Source organism: Mrakia frigida (genome assembly GCF_051309035.1).
Source record: "Mrakia frigida strain ATCC 22029 unplaced genomic scaffold BDY24scaffold_17, whole genome shotgun sequence".
Lineage (NCBI taxonomy): Eukaryota > Fungi > Basidiomycota > Tremellomycetes > Cystofilobasidiales > Mrakiaceae > Mrakia > Mrakia frigida.
Window position 1 is genome coordinate 500,331 of NW_027481264.1, and position 17,416 is coordinate 517,746.

Here is a 17,416-nt window from a genome sequence, read left to right on the forward strand (position 1 = left end):
GGGTCAGAAGCGACGAGACGGAAGCGTGAACAACCGAGACTCACCGACAGGCTCGAGAGCGAGGACATCCACTCCAAACGCCAAAAGATCCATCCAGACGGGCTCGAGAGGCTTCATGTACTCTGTAGAAAGATCCAGAGTCAGCGGACTACTCGAGAGGTCGAGAAGCAAGGCGAGACGAGACTGACCTTCAGGCGAAACCATTCGCACGTTGATCCACCCGATCTTGCGGACGAGATCCTTTACGGCCGATGCGAAGGCGGCATCCGTGTCTGAGACGTTGAGATGAACGATGCAAATCCTATCGTAGGGAATGGGGAGGTTTTCGACGTCCAGCTGAAGCGAAAGAAGGGTCAGCACGCGTCGAGAAAGAACGAGGGGACGAAGGGAACTCACAGCGTCTTCGATACTTTCCTGATGGTCGGGAGAGTCCCACGAGATGAGGAGGAGAGAGGTAGCGATGAGGTTGTCTTCGGAGATCACGCTGAGAGTGTCTTCGAGACGAGCGGAGTCTTCCTCGGGAGACCTGAGGGGAGGAGGAAAGGAAGGAGGAAAGGGCTCAGCTTCGATCTCGTTCGAACACGAGAGATCAAGGGGTCGACTTACCATCTATCACCTCGTCCAACCTCAAAAACCACCAGGCCGATATCCTCCGAGTCGATCAGATCCTCCTACGGAATCAAACGAGCGAACGATCAGCGTTACTTCGAAGACGATCCGACGCGTCGGAAAACTCACATCCTCTCCCACGCTGACTTCCACCGACCTTCCACTCGCAGACACCAGCGTCGCACCACCCTCCAAGCCCAGCTTCTTCCGAAGGTAAGGAGCCGTCCAGTCCGTCGTGGTCGAGAGCAGGACGTCCCAAGGCAGAAGATCTTCGTCGACTGGTGGCGGAGGAACGAGAGACGAAAGGTGTTGGGCAAGAAAGTCGAGGAACGTGGAAGGTTTGTGGAACGCAGCTGAAGCTTTTCCGGTCTGATCGAAGAAAGGGGGAAAAGAATGAGAGGAGGTCAGCGAGAGAGGGAGGAGGCGTCGAGAGAGAGAAAGAGAACGAAGCGAACGAACCTTCACCAACTCCAGCTCCTTCTCACGATAATCCCCTACCCCTCCCTTCCTCTCAACATCCATCATATCCTCATCCTCTTCACTCCCATCCCCCTCAATCTCATCCCAGTACTCCTCCGGCTCAACCTTCATCCGACTCATCGACAATCCCATCCCCTCCTCATCCCTCCTCCTCCTCTCCAACCTCTGCCTCCTTCCCTTCTTCCACTCCGTAACCTCCACGAACCTTCCCCAAGCTTTCTTGTCCGCCCACCTCCTCTCCTGCTCATCCGCAAGCGCCTCCATCCCAACCTGCTTCACCCGTCCCGCAATCTGCTCCTCTACGAACGACGCGCTCGAGTGATTGAGGTATTGGGAGAGACCGGAAGCGAGTTGAGCCGCTTGTTGGTCGAGGAGACGTTGTTGGGAAGCTATGGCGGAGGAGGAGATGGCGGTGAGGGAGGAGAGGATGGACTCGTCGAGGAGGGCAGAGGCGAGGGAGGCGATGGTCGAGGAGGGGATGGAAGGTTTGGGTTTGGGTTTGGGTTTGGGTTTGGCGACTGGCGGAGGGTGTTTTGGAGTTGTAGATGGTGGCGGGAGCGTGGAAGTCGAGGCTGGGACTGCACGAGGGACAAAGGGAGTGGCCGCCGAGCTGAGGAAGGTGGAAGAGGGAGGAGGTTGGCCGAAGGGAGACGAGGAGGGAGCTGGAGTAGGAGCGAAACCGAAAGGAGAGGAAGACGGCTGCTTCTGAGGTGGAGGGAAGGAGGTCGAGGAGGTTGGGAAAGGAGAGGAGGAGGGCTGGGAGGTCGTCGAGGCCGACGAGGAAGGGACGGATCCAAAGGCTGAGGATCCGATGGGTTGGGTCGTTCCGAGAGGAGATGGACGAGGTTGGAAGGAGGAGGCTGCTGCCGAGAGAGAAGACTTGGAGACGATCCTCGAAGGAGCAGGACGAGAGGGAGCTGTCTTCGTCTGAACGGGCGAGTTGGCTCGTCGTCGAAGGGCGACCCCGTTGATGATCTCGATGTTGCTCCAGCCTGTTCGCTTCGAGTCTACGACGCGTCGAGAGTGGCGTTGGGCGTAGTTTTGACGAGGATCTGGAAGAAACGAAGGGGAGAAGAAGTTAGAGTGAGCTGCTGAGATCACGAAAGAAAAGACGCCTCGAAAGAGACAAAAAGACGCGACTCACCGACGATCACCGAGTCCCTGTTGACCTCAACCGAGATGGGCATGCTTCCTTCCCTCGTAACCTTCAACCCGAACTCCTCACACACCTCAGCCACATCCCTCACATCGTCACACCCCAGCATCCCAACTAAATCCTCTACCGCAACCGCTCCGTGCCTAGGCAAGAAGCTCTTCTTCAACCCTAGCAACCCAGCCTTCCTCACATCTCCGAAATGACTCTCCACCAAGCAAGCTACCAGGTAAGGAGTCGTCCCTCGCTGCACCGTCTTGAAGAACCTGGTAAAGAAGTTTTGCGAGAGCTCGGACGTCGGTTTCGACCTTCCCGCGTGAGGGTCGTTGGATCGTTGGGCCATGTAGGTGAGGGAGAGAGCGAGTTGGACCTCGGGAGTGTAGAAGAGGTAGGGAGGGAGAGCTTCGGTCTTGCGGAGGATGTCGGTGTCCCAGATGTGAGCGAGAAGGAGGTAGGCGCAGAATTCGGCTTCGTGAGGGGAGGAGGGAGTGGAGGAGGAGGAGGTGCGAGAAGTTCGTCGATCGGTGTAGAATTGGTCGAGGGATTGGAAGACTGAAGTAATAGGAGGTTGCGTGAGCTACTTGAGAAGGTTTGAGAGCGAAAATGACGCGTCGAAGAAAGCAGGAGAGGGAAGACGGGAGGGGGACGAGACGACGGACCTTTCTTCATCTGCTCCATCTCCTGCTGAACACTGAATCCCTCGGTCGCACAGAGCACGTGCAGAGCGTGGATATGGTACCTCGCCATCCTCTCGTGACATTCGATGCTGATGTCTGACTTCTCGGACTGAACGGAGAAGTCCTGTCGGATGGAACGCGTTCGATCTCGAATGAAGGAGTGGGTCGCTTTGAGCTCGGGATCCTCGCCGAGAAGAGTAGTGAAGAGGTAGTCGAGAGTGTTCTGCAGAGAAGAATAAGCCAGGTTCGCTCTGAGAGCAAAAGATAAAAGATTCGAGAGCCTGGACTCACCCTGAGAGTCTCTGGTGTTCGAACGTCGGAGGGAAGAGCTTGTTCGTTTCCTGCTGCTGGACGATGGAACATCTTGACGGCCTTGGAGTGATCTATTCGATTGGTGGTTCCGGCGAGCTAGTAGAGAGACGAGAGAAGATCAACCCGAAGCCTTTCAACTTCGAGAAAGTATAGACGCGGCTACTCACGAGCTCGAACTTGTCGACGTTGAACTTGTGCTCCCTCTCCTCCCTCTCGTACCTCGGGCACATCTCTGTACACGTCCCTTTGAGGGATCCAATTCGTTTGGGAGCGTTGGGGTTGTCGGGATCATCGATCTCCCCGTTGGCGATGGCTTGTTTTCGTTCTTGTTCTCGAAGAACGTGGAGCTGAAGAGCAGGAAGGAGGAGGTCAGCTTCAGCCCTCTCTGTACTGTTCCCTCCCTCCCTCGCTCTCGTTGATGCTCACCTTCTCGAACATGTTTCCTTCAAACTTCTTGTTGAACCTCTGACTTCTAGCATGAGCCTTCCCTTCGTCATCTTCTTCTCCTCCCAAAGCGAGCCCTTCCGAGTCTGTTCCAGCGGGATCCTCTCCTGCCTCTGGATCTCCTTCGTCGACGAGAGCTTCCATTCGACTAAGAGCGTTCCCTCCTCCTCGGCCACCTCGACTTCCGTTGAACGAGCCTCCTCTCTGAGACCCTCCTCGATTGTTGCTGAATCCTGAGAAGGAGGGTGCTGTTGAGGATTGCTGGGACGAGGACGAGGAAGGAGGGAAGGAGGAGGTCGAGGTCGATGGAGGTTGATGAGTGGATCCTGGTCGAGAAGGAAGGCCACCGCGAGACCAAACTCCGGAGGGAGCTCCACCACCTCGGGAAGTCATGTCGAGAAGAGGAGAGAAAAGTGAAAAAAGGTGGTAAAAAGGTGATGGGAGGTTGGGGAAACAAGAGCTTCAAACGTCGAAGCTCACTTTGACCTTCAACCGCTTCTCCTTCCTTCCCTTCCTTCCTTCCCTTTCCTCATTCACGATGGCTCCCAAAAGGAAGGCAGATGATACACAAGACAAAGTCGATCCATCTCCTTACCACCCCAACTTTCCTCTCTACCCCGAAGCCGACATCGTCGTCGAATCCTCGAACAAGGTCCTCTTGCGACTCGATCCCTCTACCTTCGTTCAACCTCCTCCGTCTTCGACGACATCCTCTCCCTCCCACCTCAACAACATCAAGAGAAGAAGGATGGGCACCTCCTCATCAAGATCGAAGAAGCAGGAGAGCTCTTCGAGGTCTTCCTCCGCTACGCTCCTCGAGGGCGTCTCCTCATCGAAGGTCAACCTCCCCCCAACCCACCCAAGCTCTTCGACAAGTACGACTCTCCAGCTCTGGCTAGATATTTCCTCATCGAGCACCTACCGAGGTTGGTCATGGACCCAGTCCTCCCTCGGGGAGTCAGAGGAGCTTGTCTCGTCGCAGGAACGGACGCGCAACTCCCGCTTCCCGTCGAGGTCTTCGCCGTCGCCTCAATCCACGGACGGGAGGATCTAGCTCAGCGTAGTTTGCGGTGAAGCCACGTCTACGGGCTTACATCTCCAGGGAGAACATCGCTGTTAACCTTGATCCGACGGACCTAACAAAGGTTGGCACCATCAGGACTCGGGCATCTAAGCCTCAGCCTCCTCTCTCGACTGCCCACGAAGGTGGTTCGCGACTTTTCCTCCCTATACGGAAAGGTCTTGACGACGCACGGCTACTCCTGGATCAAAGCTGGGGACGACTTCAAGGTTCGTCTTGTTACGTTTCTGTTGTCGACTCGGTTTCTTCCCCTCGTGCTCGAGCACAAGCTAAGCATTCCCCTCTCTCTCCCTCGCCCAGCTCTGAACACGTACGTTCTTTTTCTCATCAGCTCGGACTAGGTCTCTTCAACTCCCGTGCTGATCTCGCTCTCTTCTCCCATCACATCGAGTGGAACGCGTTGTCGAGACCTCGGCTCGAGCGATGAAGCAGGATAGGTTGGGAGTTGGGTGGTGGTACACAGTTGGAAGAGGGATGAAGGGTAAACGTGGGTGCTAGTTCAATCTGTTCATAAGGACGATGATTTTGAGAGGACGCACAAGAGGAGCAGCGCGAAGGACTCGAACAAAACGCGACTCGTCTCGCTTCGTTGAATCCTTTTGACTCGGACAAGCGATCGAACCTTATGCTGGCTGAGCATCTATGTATCTGTATCTCTAGAACGCTGAATAAGTTTGTATCGATCGCTGCCAGAGAGGCGAGCAGCTTTCGTCTCACTCGTTTCGATTCGTGGGAAGATCATTATTCTACGTTTCAAGAAGAGTCTAAGATAAGTAAGGAGCAAAAGCAGCAGAGGACCACACAGAAAAGAGCAAAGATGCAGAGGTCCAAAGTAAACGAAGAAAGGAGATAGCTCTTCCAGGGGGTGTAGATCAAGTCGAGGTCGAAGTTGTTCCGTCGTCCTGATGGTCTTCACCGCCGACCCATCTTCGAAGGAGAGAGAAAAAGAATAGGTTAGCTCAAAGATACATCATTGAGAGGAAAAGAGGATGAGACGCACCGTAGGACTTTGTCTAGTGTTTTCCCGCTGCAAAGGAAGAAGGAAGAGAAGGTCAGAAAGGAAGAGATGACGAGAACCGAGACGCGACGGAACTCACAGCAACGCCTCTCCATGTGAGCCTCTAGGATCGTAGTGAAGTCCCTTCGAAACGCCGTCTGCGACGAAAGAGGGGTCGAGTCAGTTGAAGTTCGAGAAAGACGTGGAAGAGCAGAGGACAGGAACTGACGATGCTCAAGGTAGTGTTTCACTCGTTCGGCGTGGACGATCGCATCACGACCTCCGAGGAAGAAGGCTGTCCGAGATGCATCGGTACCGTTGACAATGTCCTCGAAGAAGAGGGTGTTACTCCTAGAGACGAAGGAGAGAAGGATCAGAACGAGGGAGAGACGGAAGAGCAGGAGAGCGAGGAGAAGAAGAAGGACGAACGACCAGTCGAAGTTCCTCGAGATGGTATTGGCGATTCCGAGTTCTGAGCCAATGAAGAAGCTCATGAGAAGCTCGATCGCTGTCGAAGGATCTCGATCTGTCAAAGAAAGAGGAAGGGGAAGGAGGTCAGCGGGGAGAGAAGGAGACGCGTCTCCAAGTCGTGATTCGAACTTACAGACGAAGTTGTAGCAGACGTCTGAGAAAACGGAGAAGACGAGCCGTCAGTCAAACGTCATTTACTCAGCGGGTGAAGAGGACCGAGGACTCACCTCCCTCCCAGAGGCAGAAAACGACAGGGTCGACGAAACAAGAACGACGGATGGCCGCGGGAATATCCTTAAGAACCCAGGCGTGACTAGTAGATCCATTCGAGTGACTGAAGATCGTAACTCCTCCCGAATGGTCATCCGAGTCGGGAGAGTAGAACTTGTAGTGGTCGAGAGCGAGGGAGAGGGAGCGGATGGTTTCCGGTCGACTGAAAGGGACGAGGTGGCGACGTGAGGGCTGGGGTGAAGCGAGGAAAGACAGAAAGGCAGTTTTTGTTGGGCTGATCAGTCAGGAAGCTCGACTCGTGAGAGAAGAAGCAAGGAGGAGGAGGAAGGAGGGAGGAAGGGACGTACGAGGGTCATTGAGATTGCAGGCTGGATGGGAACGAGGATGGGATGCGACGAGTAGTCTCGGAGGAGTGTCGAGATAACGAAATGGTTCTGAAGGAATCCGAAACCCTGTGAGAGAGAGCGCGTGCAGGAAAGAGAAGTCAGACGAGCTCGATCCAAATGAAAAGCGACGACGCGACGAACCAGTCCGTGAATGTAGAGAATCGGCGAAGAGGCAGCTTTCTTCCTTCCCTTCTCAGGAGTCCAGTCATCTGGGAAGTGAACGAGATATCTAACATGAAGAGAAAGAAGGGCCCAGGTCAGCGAGATTGACCGACGCGCGCAACCGAGACGCGTCGAAGAATCCGATTGAGTCCCACGGAAACTCACTCAATTTCTCCGAACTTCACTCTCTTCACACCTTTCGACCAGTAAGTCACAGAACACAGTTGATTCAGAAGCCAAGTGAGAGTGTAGAGGATCAAAGGGCGATGTCGGACGTTGACTTTGTCTGAGACGCGTCGAAAAAGAAAGAGGACGTCAACGACAGATCTGTAATGAGTTGAACAAGAGGGAAGAGGAATTAGACTGACCGAGAGTAAGTCGAATCACTCGAATGGATTCGTTCCTTCCTGGGGGTAAGATCTTGCCCGTTCTTCGTTCGATGAGTTCGAGCGCGTCGAGGAGAACCGTCTTGTACGCAGGGATCGAGAGAGTGTGTTCGAGAGAGGAACTGAAGAGACAACAAGGGAAATTGAGAAACGTGTTAGCTTCGAGTCTCAGCGAAGGTTTCGGAGGAGAATATGAGGGAAATGGAAAGGAAGAGGATCGAGCCAAATCTCACTTGAAGGTCGACCAAGAAATCCAGTCGAGGATGTTATCCCTCTGAAGCGAATCCCAGTCAGCGTGGTAGAACCAGGTTCGAAGTCTAGTAGGAAGAAGAAGACGGGAAGTTGTTGTCAGAAAGAGGAAGAGACGAAACTCCGACGCGAGACAGCGACGACTCACCTCTCTCTGAAAGCGACAGCCCTCTCATCGTCCTCCTCCAACCTCTCGATCCCTTTTCCACCATGCTTGATATCCAGAGCACCCTCGACCTCCTCCAGAACCTCCTCCAGATTCTCCTCTGGCAGAGAGCTGAGTTCGTCGTCCTCGGAGACCAACTCGTGATTCGCTCTTTGAAGGTTCGCTTGAAGAACCCTCAGGAATATCTGTCGAAGTTGAGCTGGGTCTGCGGTGAGAGGAGGGGTGACGGGTTGGATCCGATAGGCGAGATAGAGATGAATGAGAGAGAAGAGGACCTGAAGAGAGAAGAAAGACGAACGAGACAAGCGGACCAAACGAAAGTCAGCCCTCGAACGGATCCTACCGGGAGAGAACGGTCGTCTTCGAGGAAAATCTTAGAGACGTTGAACTCACCTCGAGTGAAGCCCACCCTACTCCGAATCCAGAAGCAATCCTAGCTCCTTTGCCTCTTGGCCACGAGAACCCGCCCCATCCCAAACTGGCGAGACATCCCCATCCGAAAGCGAGGTAAGAAATGGGCGTCAAGAGCCAGACGGGCCCTACGAGGACGGCCATGGTGAACCAGAACTTCCTCGTTCGAGCTTTGCGAGTAGGAGAGGGAGGTCGATGGAGGACTCGATAGATTGCGAGCGGGAGGAGGAGGAGGGAGGAGAGAACGAGGGGAGCGAGGAAGGGCTGATGGAGGAGGTCAAGAAGGGGTGAGAAGGCGGACATGGTGGGAAGGAGGAGAACGAGGGAGGAAAAACGTAGGTGGGAGAGAAGAGAGAAGAAAGCTGTGTCTCTTTCTAGCAGACGAGACAGAGGAAATTTGAGCCGTGGAGGTTGGAAGATAAGGAAAAAGGGAAGGAGGTATCGAAAGCTCACCCAAAAAGAGAAGACGCTCGGCCATCAGCTCGTCATCCCCTCTTTCCCTTCTTTCTCCCCAAACCACGACCTTCTAAACTCTCTGAAATTCATCGGAACCTCCTCTACCCTCCTCTTCACCATCTCGCTCCAGAAGACGGATCTCTCCGCCTTGCCGATGGCTCCTCTGAAGCAGCTCTTGCAAGATGAGCTCGCTTCTCCTCCTCCCTCCCCTCCACCTTCCCTCGTCCTCCTCCTCCAGCACCTACCGCCAGAGATCATCTCTCACATCCTCTCCTTCCTTCCCCTCGACGCTCTCCTAATCGCCTCGCAACTTTCCTCCCTCTTCTATCAAATCTCCTCCTCGTCCCTCCTCTCTCCCTGGTCCCACCCCGTCGATCTCGCCCTCCATCCTCCTCCCTTCACACCTTACCCTCGATCCCTCCAGCGATTAGGATGCTATTCCTACGTGCCTAGGACGGCTTTCTACGACATCCTCGTCAAAGCAAGGCCTGAGTTCGTGGGCACGGTCATGGAGCTGCCCGTCGGGTTGAGGGAGTCGGATTGGGAGGAGGTGATGCGACGTCGATTTCTACCGAGTTGGAACGGAGAGAGCTGGCGGAGAGAAGGAATGAGTTGGAGAACTCTGTTCATGAGGTGAGCCTACTGTCATAAGGAGCAGAGTGTCGAGGGGGAAAGTTTCAGCTGATTCGATCTGGGCTCCTTCAACTCTCCCCCTCAAGGACCATCTACCGAGTCGCCCACCGATCGACTTCGACCTGTACCACCGAGGAAGCCTACACTCGCTGGATCACTCTAGATCGGAGAGGATCGGCTACTTTGAATAGAGTCCGAGCAGCAGCGTTCGATCCGCTCGCTGTTTTCCAGGAGATCAAGATCCAGGTCGGTTCGCTTGCTTCCCTTGTTCCCCGTTCGCCTTCCTGACCTTCTTTTTCTCTTCCAGAACAATCTTCATCACTCCCCGACTACCGTACGGCACGTACTTTCTCTCACAGACGTCCACATCCTCGCCGTCGGCGTCCTTCACTCTCCGACTTCCCTCTTCGTCTCCCGGAACGCACACGCCTTCCTTCACCCTCCTCTCTGCTACTCCGACGCTCCTCGAGAGGCTCGGACTTGGAACCCATCCGGTTTGAGAGACCTGCAGATGAAGGGAAGGGAAAGAAGCCTTTCGGAAGGTGGAGATCCAGCTCTCTCGAACGAGAACGCGTCGGCACTGGGAGGATCCATCGCAGAACCATCGCCCGTCAACGTCGAGAGCTCAGGAGGACGAGCAGGAGGAAGCATTCCGGGTGGGATCAGGAGGAAGATGGGGATACCGTTGAGTCGTACGATCAGCGGAACCAGCAGCAGCAGTCGCCGAGGAGGAGAATCTAGCAGCACCCTCGCGTCCATCGCCTCCTTCCTCAAACCCAAATCCCATCCCAATTCCTCAGCCTTCTCCATCGGCACCCATCACGCTCGGTCTAGAGATCTAATCTCCTCCTCATCAACCCTCGGCTACCCTTCAACTCCTCCTTCCGGCGCGACTCAACAGCGATCTCCTCCTTCGACTTCGAGTCTCACCTTCCTCTCACCGCCACCACCTCCTATTCATCGCTCTTCAACCTTCTCGGCTCGACATCCTCGGCAGGAAACGGTGACGATGGATCGAGGAAGACTTCCCTATCGAGTAATGGAGCATCCCCGGCCGACGGGTGGATTCAGGCTCTATCCGAATTGGACGCCTGGAGGAGAGGACACGAGGAGGAGACCTGATGGAGAGAGAGTCGGATGGTGGGAGCGAGGAGGTGGAGGTGGAGGTGGAGAAGAGGCGGTGGACGAAGATGAGGAGGACGAGGAGTGGCCGGAGGTGTTGGGAACGAAGAGTTGGGTTGGACCTTTGCTGTTCGTGCCTTTCTTCTTCTCTCTCCTCCCCTCTCCCAAAGAAACATATTTCCCAAGATCACGCTACTAGCTTTGAGACCGAGTCTTTGTTCCTCGCAATTTTCTTCAACTCAGGTGCGGAACGAAGACTGACAACCCCTTCCCCTTTCCTTTCTCTCTCTGCAGGATCATCGCAGCTCTTCGAACACCCGGGGATCGTCCTTTCTCTCCCTCTTCGCCGATTTCGCCTCCTCCCGATCTCGTCAAGGACGAAAACGGCCACTTCCTTCTCCCTCGACCTGGGTCCTACGCGTCGTTCGAGTGGGAGGATCTCTGGGCGATCGCGCCTTGGTTGAAGGAGGAGGAGAGGGTTGGCTCGAAGATCGGTGGTGGGATTGGGTTCTTGAGGGAAGGGATCTAGGGTCTCGATCTGATGAGGTGTAGCTTGAAGCTGGAAGGGAAGGGGCGGAAGGAAAGCGAGAGGAAAGGCGAAAGGACGCGCGTCGTCTCGACCCCTCGCGTTTTGATGCTCAGATACCCAACCCTATCGCAGGCATTCTCGTTCAACATCTGACATATCTCTACGTGCACCTTCAGCCGCTGAAGATTTTGATCTCAGTCCGGCTTGATCGGACGGCCTTCTGCGAGGGGAAGAAAGGAGCGCCATCGATTTGACCTTTCCCTTCCTCCTCTTCCCTCCTTTCCCCCCAACCCCTTCCTTCCCTTTGAACCCAACTCTTCAACTTCAGAATGTCAGAGCCAGTAGATATCCTCCTCCTCGGTAAGTCAGCCTCTCCAGCTATCCTCACCGCTCTGAACTTGAGCTCCCAGATCTTGTTTGAACTCGAGCTCGACCTCCTCCGATTCGACCCATCCATCTCGTCTCGCTGATTCCCATCTTCTCTCCCCTTCGCGTTCTCCACAGGTTTCGGAGCCGTCGGCGTCGTGTACTCTTATCTTCTCGAGAAGGTGAGTTCACCTGTTTCAGCTTCCATCTGAGAGGGCGGCAACGAGGAAGAGATAGGTCTTGACGAGCTTCCCCGTTCTCCTCCCTTCCTTTCCCTCAGAGCGGCAAAGCTCGAGTCACCGCTGTTGCTCGAGGAAACTTTGATCTCATCTCGTAAGTGACCTTTTCTCACCCTCCATCCATGATTATCTTTCAACAAGAGGAAGAAGGGAAGAGAGGGAGGAGTTGACCATGGAAGGAACCTCGAGCTCACCTCCTTTTCCTCCCTCCCCTCACCGCCTTCGTGTTTTCAGCAAGAACGGAATCAGGATCGATAGCGATAAATTTACTCCCAAGATCATTGAAGGCTACAAGCCCCACCGACGTAAGTTCCGCACTCACTTCTCGCATCAGCGAGCTCAAAAGTCGAAGCTCACCCTCCCGTTCTCCTCCCTCCTCTTCCCGCCCTCTCTTCCAGTCGTCCGGTCCGTCGAGGAAGCTGCCGACACTGCCTACACTTTCGTCATCATCACCACCAAGTCTCTCCCCGACATTCTTCCCACGGAAGCCATGCTCGAGCCCATCATCAAGGCCGGAAAGAGCAAGACGTTCGTCCTCATTCAGAACGGATTGGGCATTGAGGAGGGAATCTACGCTGCTACTCGAGCTATCGATGCGACTATCCTCACCTCGGTATGCTACATCTCAACCAATCTCGTCGGTAACAGGGACGAAGTTCGATTCGAGGTCAGTTGCTCTTCATCTCGTCCGCGGCGAAGGAAGGAGAGGAGAGGAGAGGAGAGGAGAGAGACACGAGATGTTGACGAGCTTGCCCCCCTCTCTTCTTTCCTAGAACACCGAACGACTTGAGATTGGAGTCTACCACCCTCCATCCGAAGGAAGGACCTTAGATACTCCTCTTCCCAAGCCTACGGACGTCCAGACCGCTGCTCTGAACCAGTTCGCCGAAATCGTCAAGGCTGGAGAGGGAGGAATCAAGCTCGAGGAAGACATGGAGCTCGTTCGATTCAAGAAGGTTGTCTGGAACTGTGAGTCCGAGGAGAAGGGGTGTCGACGACCGAGAGGATGTCGGAGGGAGAGCGCTGACTTGTTTCTCCTTCGGCCTTGAACTCAGGCTGCTGGGCTTCCCTCGCCTGCCTCGTCCGAGCTCCCTTGATCGATTTCTTGCCTGCTCTCGAGTTCGTTGGGCCTTCGGTTCTAGAATTCGTGAGTCCTTCCGCCGTCTGAGCTTCGACGAGTCTCGTTCGACGCGTCGCTGACTCCCTCCTCTCTTTCTTCTTCGCACAGTGCAACGAGGTCGAAGCTATCGGTCGAGCAGCCTCTCTTCCTCTCCCTCCCAACTTTGGAAAGGTCATCTACCAGGGAACTATCGATTTCCGAACCAAGGTCGGAGGAAAGGTTCGTCTCGGCTCCGAGCTCCTCTTGAAACGCGTCGCAAATTCCTCTTGCTGACTCGCCTCCTCTTTCTTCTCTTTCTTCACAACAGCACAAGCCATCGGCTCTCGTCGACCTCGAGACTGGACGCCCGATAGAGATCGAGGTCACCATCGGATCAATCTTGCGAATGGGACGACGGGTTGGACGAACGGACGAGCAGATGACCATCCTTCGGCTGGTCTACGGTCTGATGCGAGTAATCCAGAAGGTTCAGGTTGATGGTTACGCGGATTGATGTACGTGTATCTGAACTGCTTCGCGAGGCTGTTCGAGAAATGAGCGCCGACGCGTCTGCCCTCTCCCCGCTCTCCCCGACCAGTCCTCCCCCATTCCCCACTTATTAGATCCCTACATTTAGCCTTGAAAGACGAGAAACAGGATATCACACCAGATAGCTCCATTCGCTCGTAATCACCCCCAAAAGTACTGATCGCTTTTCACTGGTCGTCCAAATAAGGCAGCATCTTCTTCATCTTTTCTTCCCCATCAACCGCCAACCACCATGCTCTTCAAGCCCTCGCTTCTTGCTGCTGCTCTCCTCGCCGCAACGGCTTCAGCTGCTCCTACTGCCAACACCACCACCATCGTGAGTTCTTTCCTTCTCTCTCTTTTCAGCCCACCTCGGTCGTCATCTCTCGCCGATCTTTCGACTTTTTCCTCCAAAGCTCACACCTCCTCCTTCCTTGCCCTCTTTCCTTCAGTCCACTGGGAACTCTTCCTCGAACGGAAGCATCACCATCCTGCTGGGATCCTACACCTCTTCCATCTTCACTCTCGACTTCACTCCTCCTACGACGGTCGAAGCTGGTGACGGGAAACTCGTTCGAGGATTTTCCTTGACAGCTGGGCTCAACCCGTCCTGGGTCTTCCTTCACCCTACTTTGGAGAACATCGTTTACGCCGCTCAGGAGAACACCAACGGATCGGTGATCGTTGGGAGATTGAGTGAGGGTGGGAAGAAATTGGAGGTGTTGGGCGAGACTTCGACGGGAGGCTCATTCCCGTTCGTCGCCCTCCTCCCTCTCCCCTCTCGAACTCAGCCACTGACCTTCTGCCCTCTTTTGCTTCCGCTCTACAGTGCTCATGCCGTCGTATCCAAGGATGGATCAACTCTCCTCGCTGCCAACTACGGCAGTGGATCTGCTATCGCCATTCCTCTCGATTCCAACGGACTCTTCCTCAACTCAACTGTCAACGCGACTTCCGACGGCACGTCTCCCTACCTCTACACCTTCCCCTTCGTTCCCACCACCACTCCTCTTCGAGACGTCACTCGGCAAGAAGCCTCCCATCCTCATCAGCTCATCGAGGTCGGATCGGATCGAGAGTTCCTCGTCAACGATCTCGGTCAGGACAAGATCTGGAAGCTGAAGCTGGTTGGAGAGGGAGCTTCGTTGACTTGGGAGCTAGTCGTTGGTCTTGAGTTGACTGGCGATGAAGGAGGAGGACCTCGACACGCTTTGGTTTCGAACGACAGTGAGTATCTTCCGACGCGTCGTCCTCTTCTTCCCCTCCGTACAATCTGCTCACCGTCGTTCCCTTTTCCGATCAATTCCCCCCTCAATCCAGCCACCAACATCTACGTCCTCAACGAGCTCTTCCCCGTTCTCACCCACTCCCAAATCCCCTCTTTCAACGCCTCCTCCAACTCCAGCACCCAACCTACCACCCTCGTCTCCAAAACCTCCGTCCTCCCCCCTCCCGCTCTGAACCCCCTCCCTCAAAACACTACCGCCGCCTCCGCCGAGCTTCTCCTCATCAACACCCTCCCTCTCAAAACCATCGTCGCGTCAACACGCCGTATCGTCGACCGTCCTTCGGACGCGTTGGCTTTCTTCGATCTGAAGGAGGACGGAGGAATCGAGTTGAAGCAGTTCGCTTTCCCTCGACAGGGGAAGGAGTTCAGAGCGGTTGGTGCTACGGAGGATGGGAAGTGGGTGGTTGCTGCTGGGCAGGTGAGTTCTTGACGACAAAGAATGAGAAAAGAGAGAGGAATTGACCGTTTTCTTCGTTCTTTTGTAGACCGACGGCTGGGTCTCAGTCTTTGGACAGACGACGAACGGGACTTGGATCGAGGTCGTTCAGGATCAGATTCAGCTCGAGAGCCCAACGCACGTTCTTTTCATTTAGAGGCAGTCAAGGAGGGACGACGTGTCGACGTCTTCGAAGGACATTCTCTGCCTCTTCTTCCCTTTTCATTACTCAGTGCCGAGGTATTCACACCCAGCTTGTTCGGACTCTGGATTAGATGCATTGACGTCCTTCGACAGCCACGGGTCGAGAGCCAGCATGCGAAAGAGCGAAAAGAAGAGGCCCAAACCGACGTGACCCGACGCGACCCCCCCGTCCCTCTCCTTCTCACCGAAGCTTTTCTCTCCCTCCCCCCAAAAGATACATCGTACATAGTATAAATAAAAGCCAACAAGGTCAACAAAAGTCCCAAGCAAAGAAAGCAACGAGCACCACGACAGCAAAAACGAAAACAAAAACAAAACAACAACCCCTCTCACCTCTCCCTTTCCCTCCCTCCCTCCCTCTCGCAAATTCTCTCTCAACCCCTCCCTCTCCCCTCCTCACCACCACCAGCAACCTCCAACGCCCTATCCCTCACCCTCAGCACATACTCCATCCTCCTCCAACTCTCCTCGCTCGCCCTCCCACAGCTTCCCGTCGGGCCAAACGCCAAAGGTTCCCCTCCTCTTTGGGAAGCGACCTCCCAGAGCTGAGCTATAACCGTCAGGGCTGTAGACAGATGGGTGTGGGAAGTAGAGAGAAGGTAGAGCAAGAAGGAGGTTGAGATGAGGATGCGGGTTGGGAGGATGGCTTGAACGGGGAGCGGGTCGATCGGAGAGAGGAACTGGCGGAGGTGGGTGTCGAGAAGGAGGATGGATTCGGTGAGGATTGATCGGATGGAGGGAGGGAGGGGTGGGGTGGTAGTGGGTGGGTATGAGGGAGAGGGGGAGGAACGGAGAGAAGCGAAGGAGCCGTCGGAGGGGGTGGACGGGAGGAGACCGTTTGATTCCGAGCCGTCATCGGTGAAGGAGGAGGAGGAGGAGGCCGTGGAGGGTGTGAGAGGGGGAGTAGTCGCGGTGATAGTGGGAAACCATGGGTTGGGAAGGAGAGTGGAAGGATGAGGACGAAGGTGGTCGGATTGAACGTCGTCGGACTCGAGCTCGTTGTTGTTGACCTCCTCCCATTCCCATTCGTCCACGAACCAAAGCTCACCACTCTCTCCTAGTCCTCCCAACTCCTTCACCAACCCTTCAACCAGTTCCTCCAGGTATGTCATCTCTCCGTAGAGCCGTTCCGAACCGGTTCGGAGGACGAACAGGGTGTGAATCGAGACGAGGAGGTTGACGACTCGGTGGGTTGCCGCTCGAGGGAGGACTCCTTCTCTGTCTTCCAAGAAGGAGGATTCGTTCGAGGAAAAGGTGGTAGGGGAGAGGGAGAGTTGAAGTCGGAGGAGTTGGAGGAAGAGGGTCGTTGAAGGAAGGAAGGGAGGGCGAGGTTGGGTTTCGTCGCCTTGTTGTTCGAGGAGAGTGTCGATGATCTGGATGGCTCGAGGTAGAACAATGAGGTCCTAAAGGGTTTCAAAAGAGAGACTGGGAGTCAGCTTGAGCTCGAGGTAACAGAAGAGACGAAAGAAACCCACCTTGATATCCATGGCAAGCCCAGGAATCAAGAACGGGACCGTCGAGAACCCAGGAGGAGGAGGAGGAGGAGCTGGTCCAGCGGTAGCCTTGAGAGCTCTAGTTTTCAGAAGATCCTCGATGAACGACGGTTCAGATGGCTCTTCCTCCGTGACGGAAGGAGACGGGTCGAGGAGAGACCAGGTATAGATGGCAGGGGCAGGGTGGCGGTTGCTTGAATGACCAGGAGGGAAAGGAGGGAAGACGAGCTTCTTTCCGCCTGACGAGAGAGGCACCCAGGCCCATTTTGGTGACACGGGTGGTTGGACGTATTGGGAAGGGGAAAGAAGCATGCGGTGGAGTGAAAGCGAAGGAATGTGGTGATGTTGGGTGAAAGGAGAGCGAGAGAAGAAGGAGCGAGGAGGGAAGAGAGAGGGCGGGAGAGGCTTGCTGCCAGGCACCGATTGAACGAACGGTCGAGATCGGAATGTTGAATCGATCAAACGAGTTCCTGAGCGTAGATGTTGATTCATCCGAGGATGAGGAGCTGAGAGATGAACAGTTGGGACTGCAATCGATCCTGTTGAGCTTGAAGGTTGAGAAGGAAGGACGGCAGGATCGACGGAGCGAAGGAGGTCGACCTTGCCTGCCTGCATCCTCAAAGGCGAGTGCGCTTGGTTCCTCCAGATCGAGGGGCTGGAAGCGAGTCGAAGAGTCCGCTCGACTCTTTGAAGGTAATATCTTCCCAGATTGACATGTTGACCGTTGAAAAGGGACCCGAAGAAGGACGCACCCAACTTGAAAGAGCTCAATCAACATCGAGCTCACGAAATCAATCTCCTCGACCTC

General features: G+C 55.0%; 7 protein-coding genes across 7 annotated transcripts; 4 read left to right on the forward strand and 3 right to left on the reverse strand.

Moving 5' to 3' along the window:
• Window positions 1-422: 422 nt before the first annotated feature.
• Window positions 423-4,120, reverse strand: SAC3 (Sac3p). The gene is made up of 9 exons (XM_076645099.1): window positions 3,658-4,120; window positions 3,399-3,578; window positions 3,211-3,327; window positions 2,902-3,142; window positions 2,234-2,794; window positions 1,069-2,141; window positions 767-978; window positions 607-671; window positions 423-526 (listed from the first exon to the last, which is right to left on the reverse strand). Exons 1-8 carry the CDS (start codon window positions 4,066-4,068, stop codon window positions 662-664), a joined length of 2,805 nt encoding a protein of 934 aa, XP_076496308.1. The 5' UTR covers window positions 4,069-4,120; the 3' UTR covers window positions 423-526; window positions 607-661.
• A 93-nt stretch (window positions 4,121-4,213) lies between these two features.
• Window positions 4,214-5,183, forward strand: BDY24DRAFT_415643 (uncharacterized protein; the record flags this gene model as incomplete). The annotated part of the gene is made up of 4 exons (XM_076643473.1): window positions 4,214-4,327; window positions 4,417-4,745; window positions 4,821-4,965; window positions 5,088-5,183. 4 exons carry the CDS (start codon window positions 4,214-4,216, stop codon window positions 5,181-5,183), a joined length of 684 nt encoding a protein of 227 aa, XP_076496309.1.
• Window positions 5,184-5,482: 299 nt separating this feature from the next.
• BDY24DRAFT_390719 (uncharacterized protein) lies at window positions 5,483-8,640 on the reverse strand. Its single transcript, XM_076640709.1, has 14 exons — window positions 8,198-8,640; window positions 7,787-8,079; window positions 7,623-7,706; window positions 7,372-7,511; window positions 7,169-7,289; window positions 6,983-7,070; window positions 6,803-6,907; window positions 6,452-6,686; window positions 6,358-6,378; window positions 6,183-6,279; window positions 5,983-6,104; window positions 5,854-5,911; window positions 5,757-5,783; window positions 5,483-5,683 (listed from the first exon to the last, which is right to left on the reverse strand). Exons 1-14 carry the CDS (start codon window positions 8,516-8,518, stop codon window positions 5,629-5,631), a joined length of 1,767 nt encoding a protein of 588 aa, XP_076496310.1. The 5' UTR covers window positions 8,519-8,640; the 3' UTR covers window positions 5,483-5,628.
• A 185-nt stretch (window positions 8,641-8,825) lies between these two features.
• On the forward strand, window positions 8,826-10,955 carry BDY24DRAFT_415645 (F-box protein; the record flags this gene model as incomplete). The annotated part of the gene is made up of 4 exons (XM_076643474.1): window positions 8,826-9,304; window positions 9,391-9,550; window positions 9,612-10,555; window positions 10,721-10,955. The coding sequence occupies 4 exons, from the start codon at window positions 8,826-8,828 to the stop codon at window positions 10,953-10,955; spliced, it is 1,818 nt and encodes a 605-aa protein (XP_076496311.1).
• A 165-nt stretch (window positions 10,956-11,120) lies between these two features.
• BDY24DRAFT_74580 (ketopantoate reductase family protein) lies at window positions 11,121-13,307 on the forward strand. Its single transcript, XM_076645100.1, has 9 exons — window positions 11,121-11,315; window positions 11,460-11,503; window positions 11,602-11,654; window positions 11,795-11,865; window positions 11,959-12,227; window positions 12,334-12,529; window positions 12,616-12,707; window positions 12,789-12,899; window positions 12,988-13,307. Exons 1-9 carry the CDS (start codon window positions 11,285-11,287, stop codon window positions 13,171-13,173), a joined length of 1,053 nt encoding a protein of 350 aa, XP_076496312.1. The 5' UTR covers window positions 11,121-11,284; the 3' UTR covers window positions 13,174-13,307.
• A 133-nt stretch (window positions 13,308-13,440) lies between these two features.
• BDY24DRAFT_370539 (lactonase family protein) lies at window positions 13,441-15,068 on the forward strand (the record flags this gene model as incomplete). Its single annotated transcript, XM_076638114.1, has 5 exons — window positions 13,441-13,524; window positions 13,640-13,941; window positions 14,017-14,414; window positions 14,508-14,893; window positions 14,961-15,068. 5 exons carry the CDS (start codon window positions 13,441-13,443, stop codon window positions 15,066-15,068), a joined length of 1,278 nt encoding a protein of 425 aa, XP_076496313.1.
• A 379-nt stretch (window positions 15,069-15,447) lies between these two features.
• BDY24DRAFT_441836 (uncharacterized protein) lies at window positions 15,448-17,416 on the reverse strand. The gene is made up of 2 exons (XM_076644640.1): window positions 16,591-17,416; window positions 15,448-16,518 (listed from the first exon to the last, which is right to left on the reverse strand). Exons 1-2 carry the CDS (start codon window positions 17,221-17,223, stop codon window positions 15,490-15,492), a joined length of 1,662 nt encoding a protein of 553 aa, XP_076496314.1. The 5' UTR covers window positions 17,224-17,416; the 3' UTR covers window positions 15,448-15,489.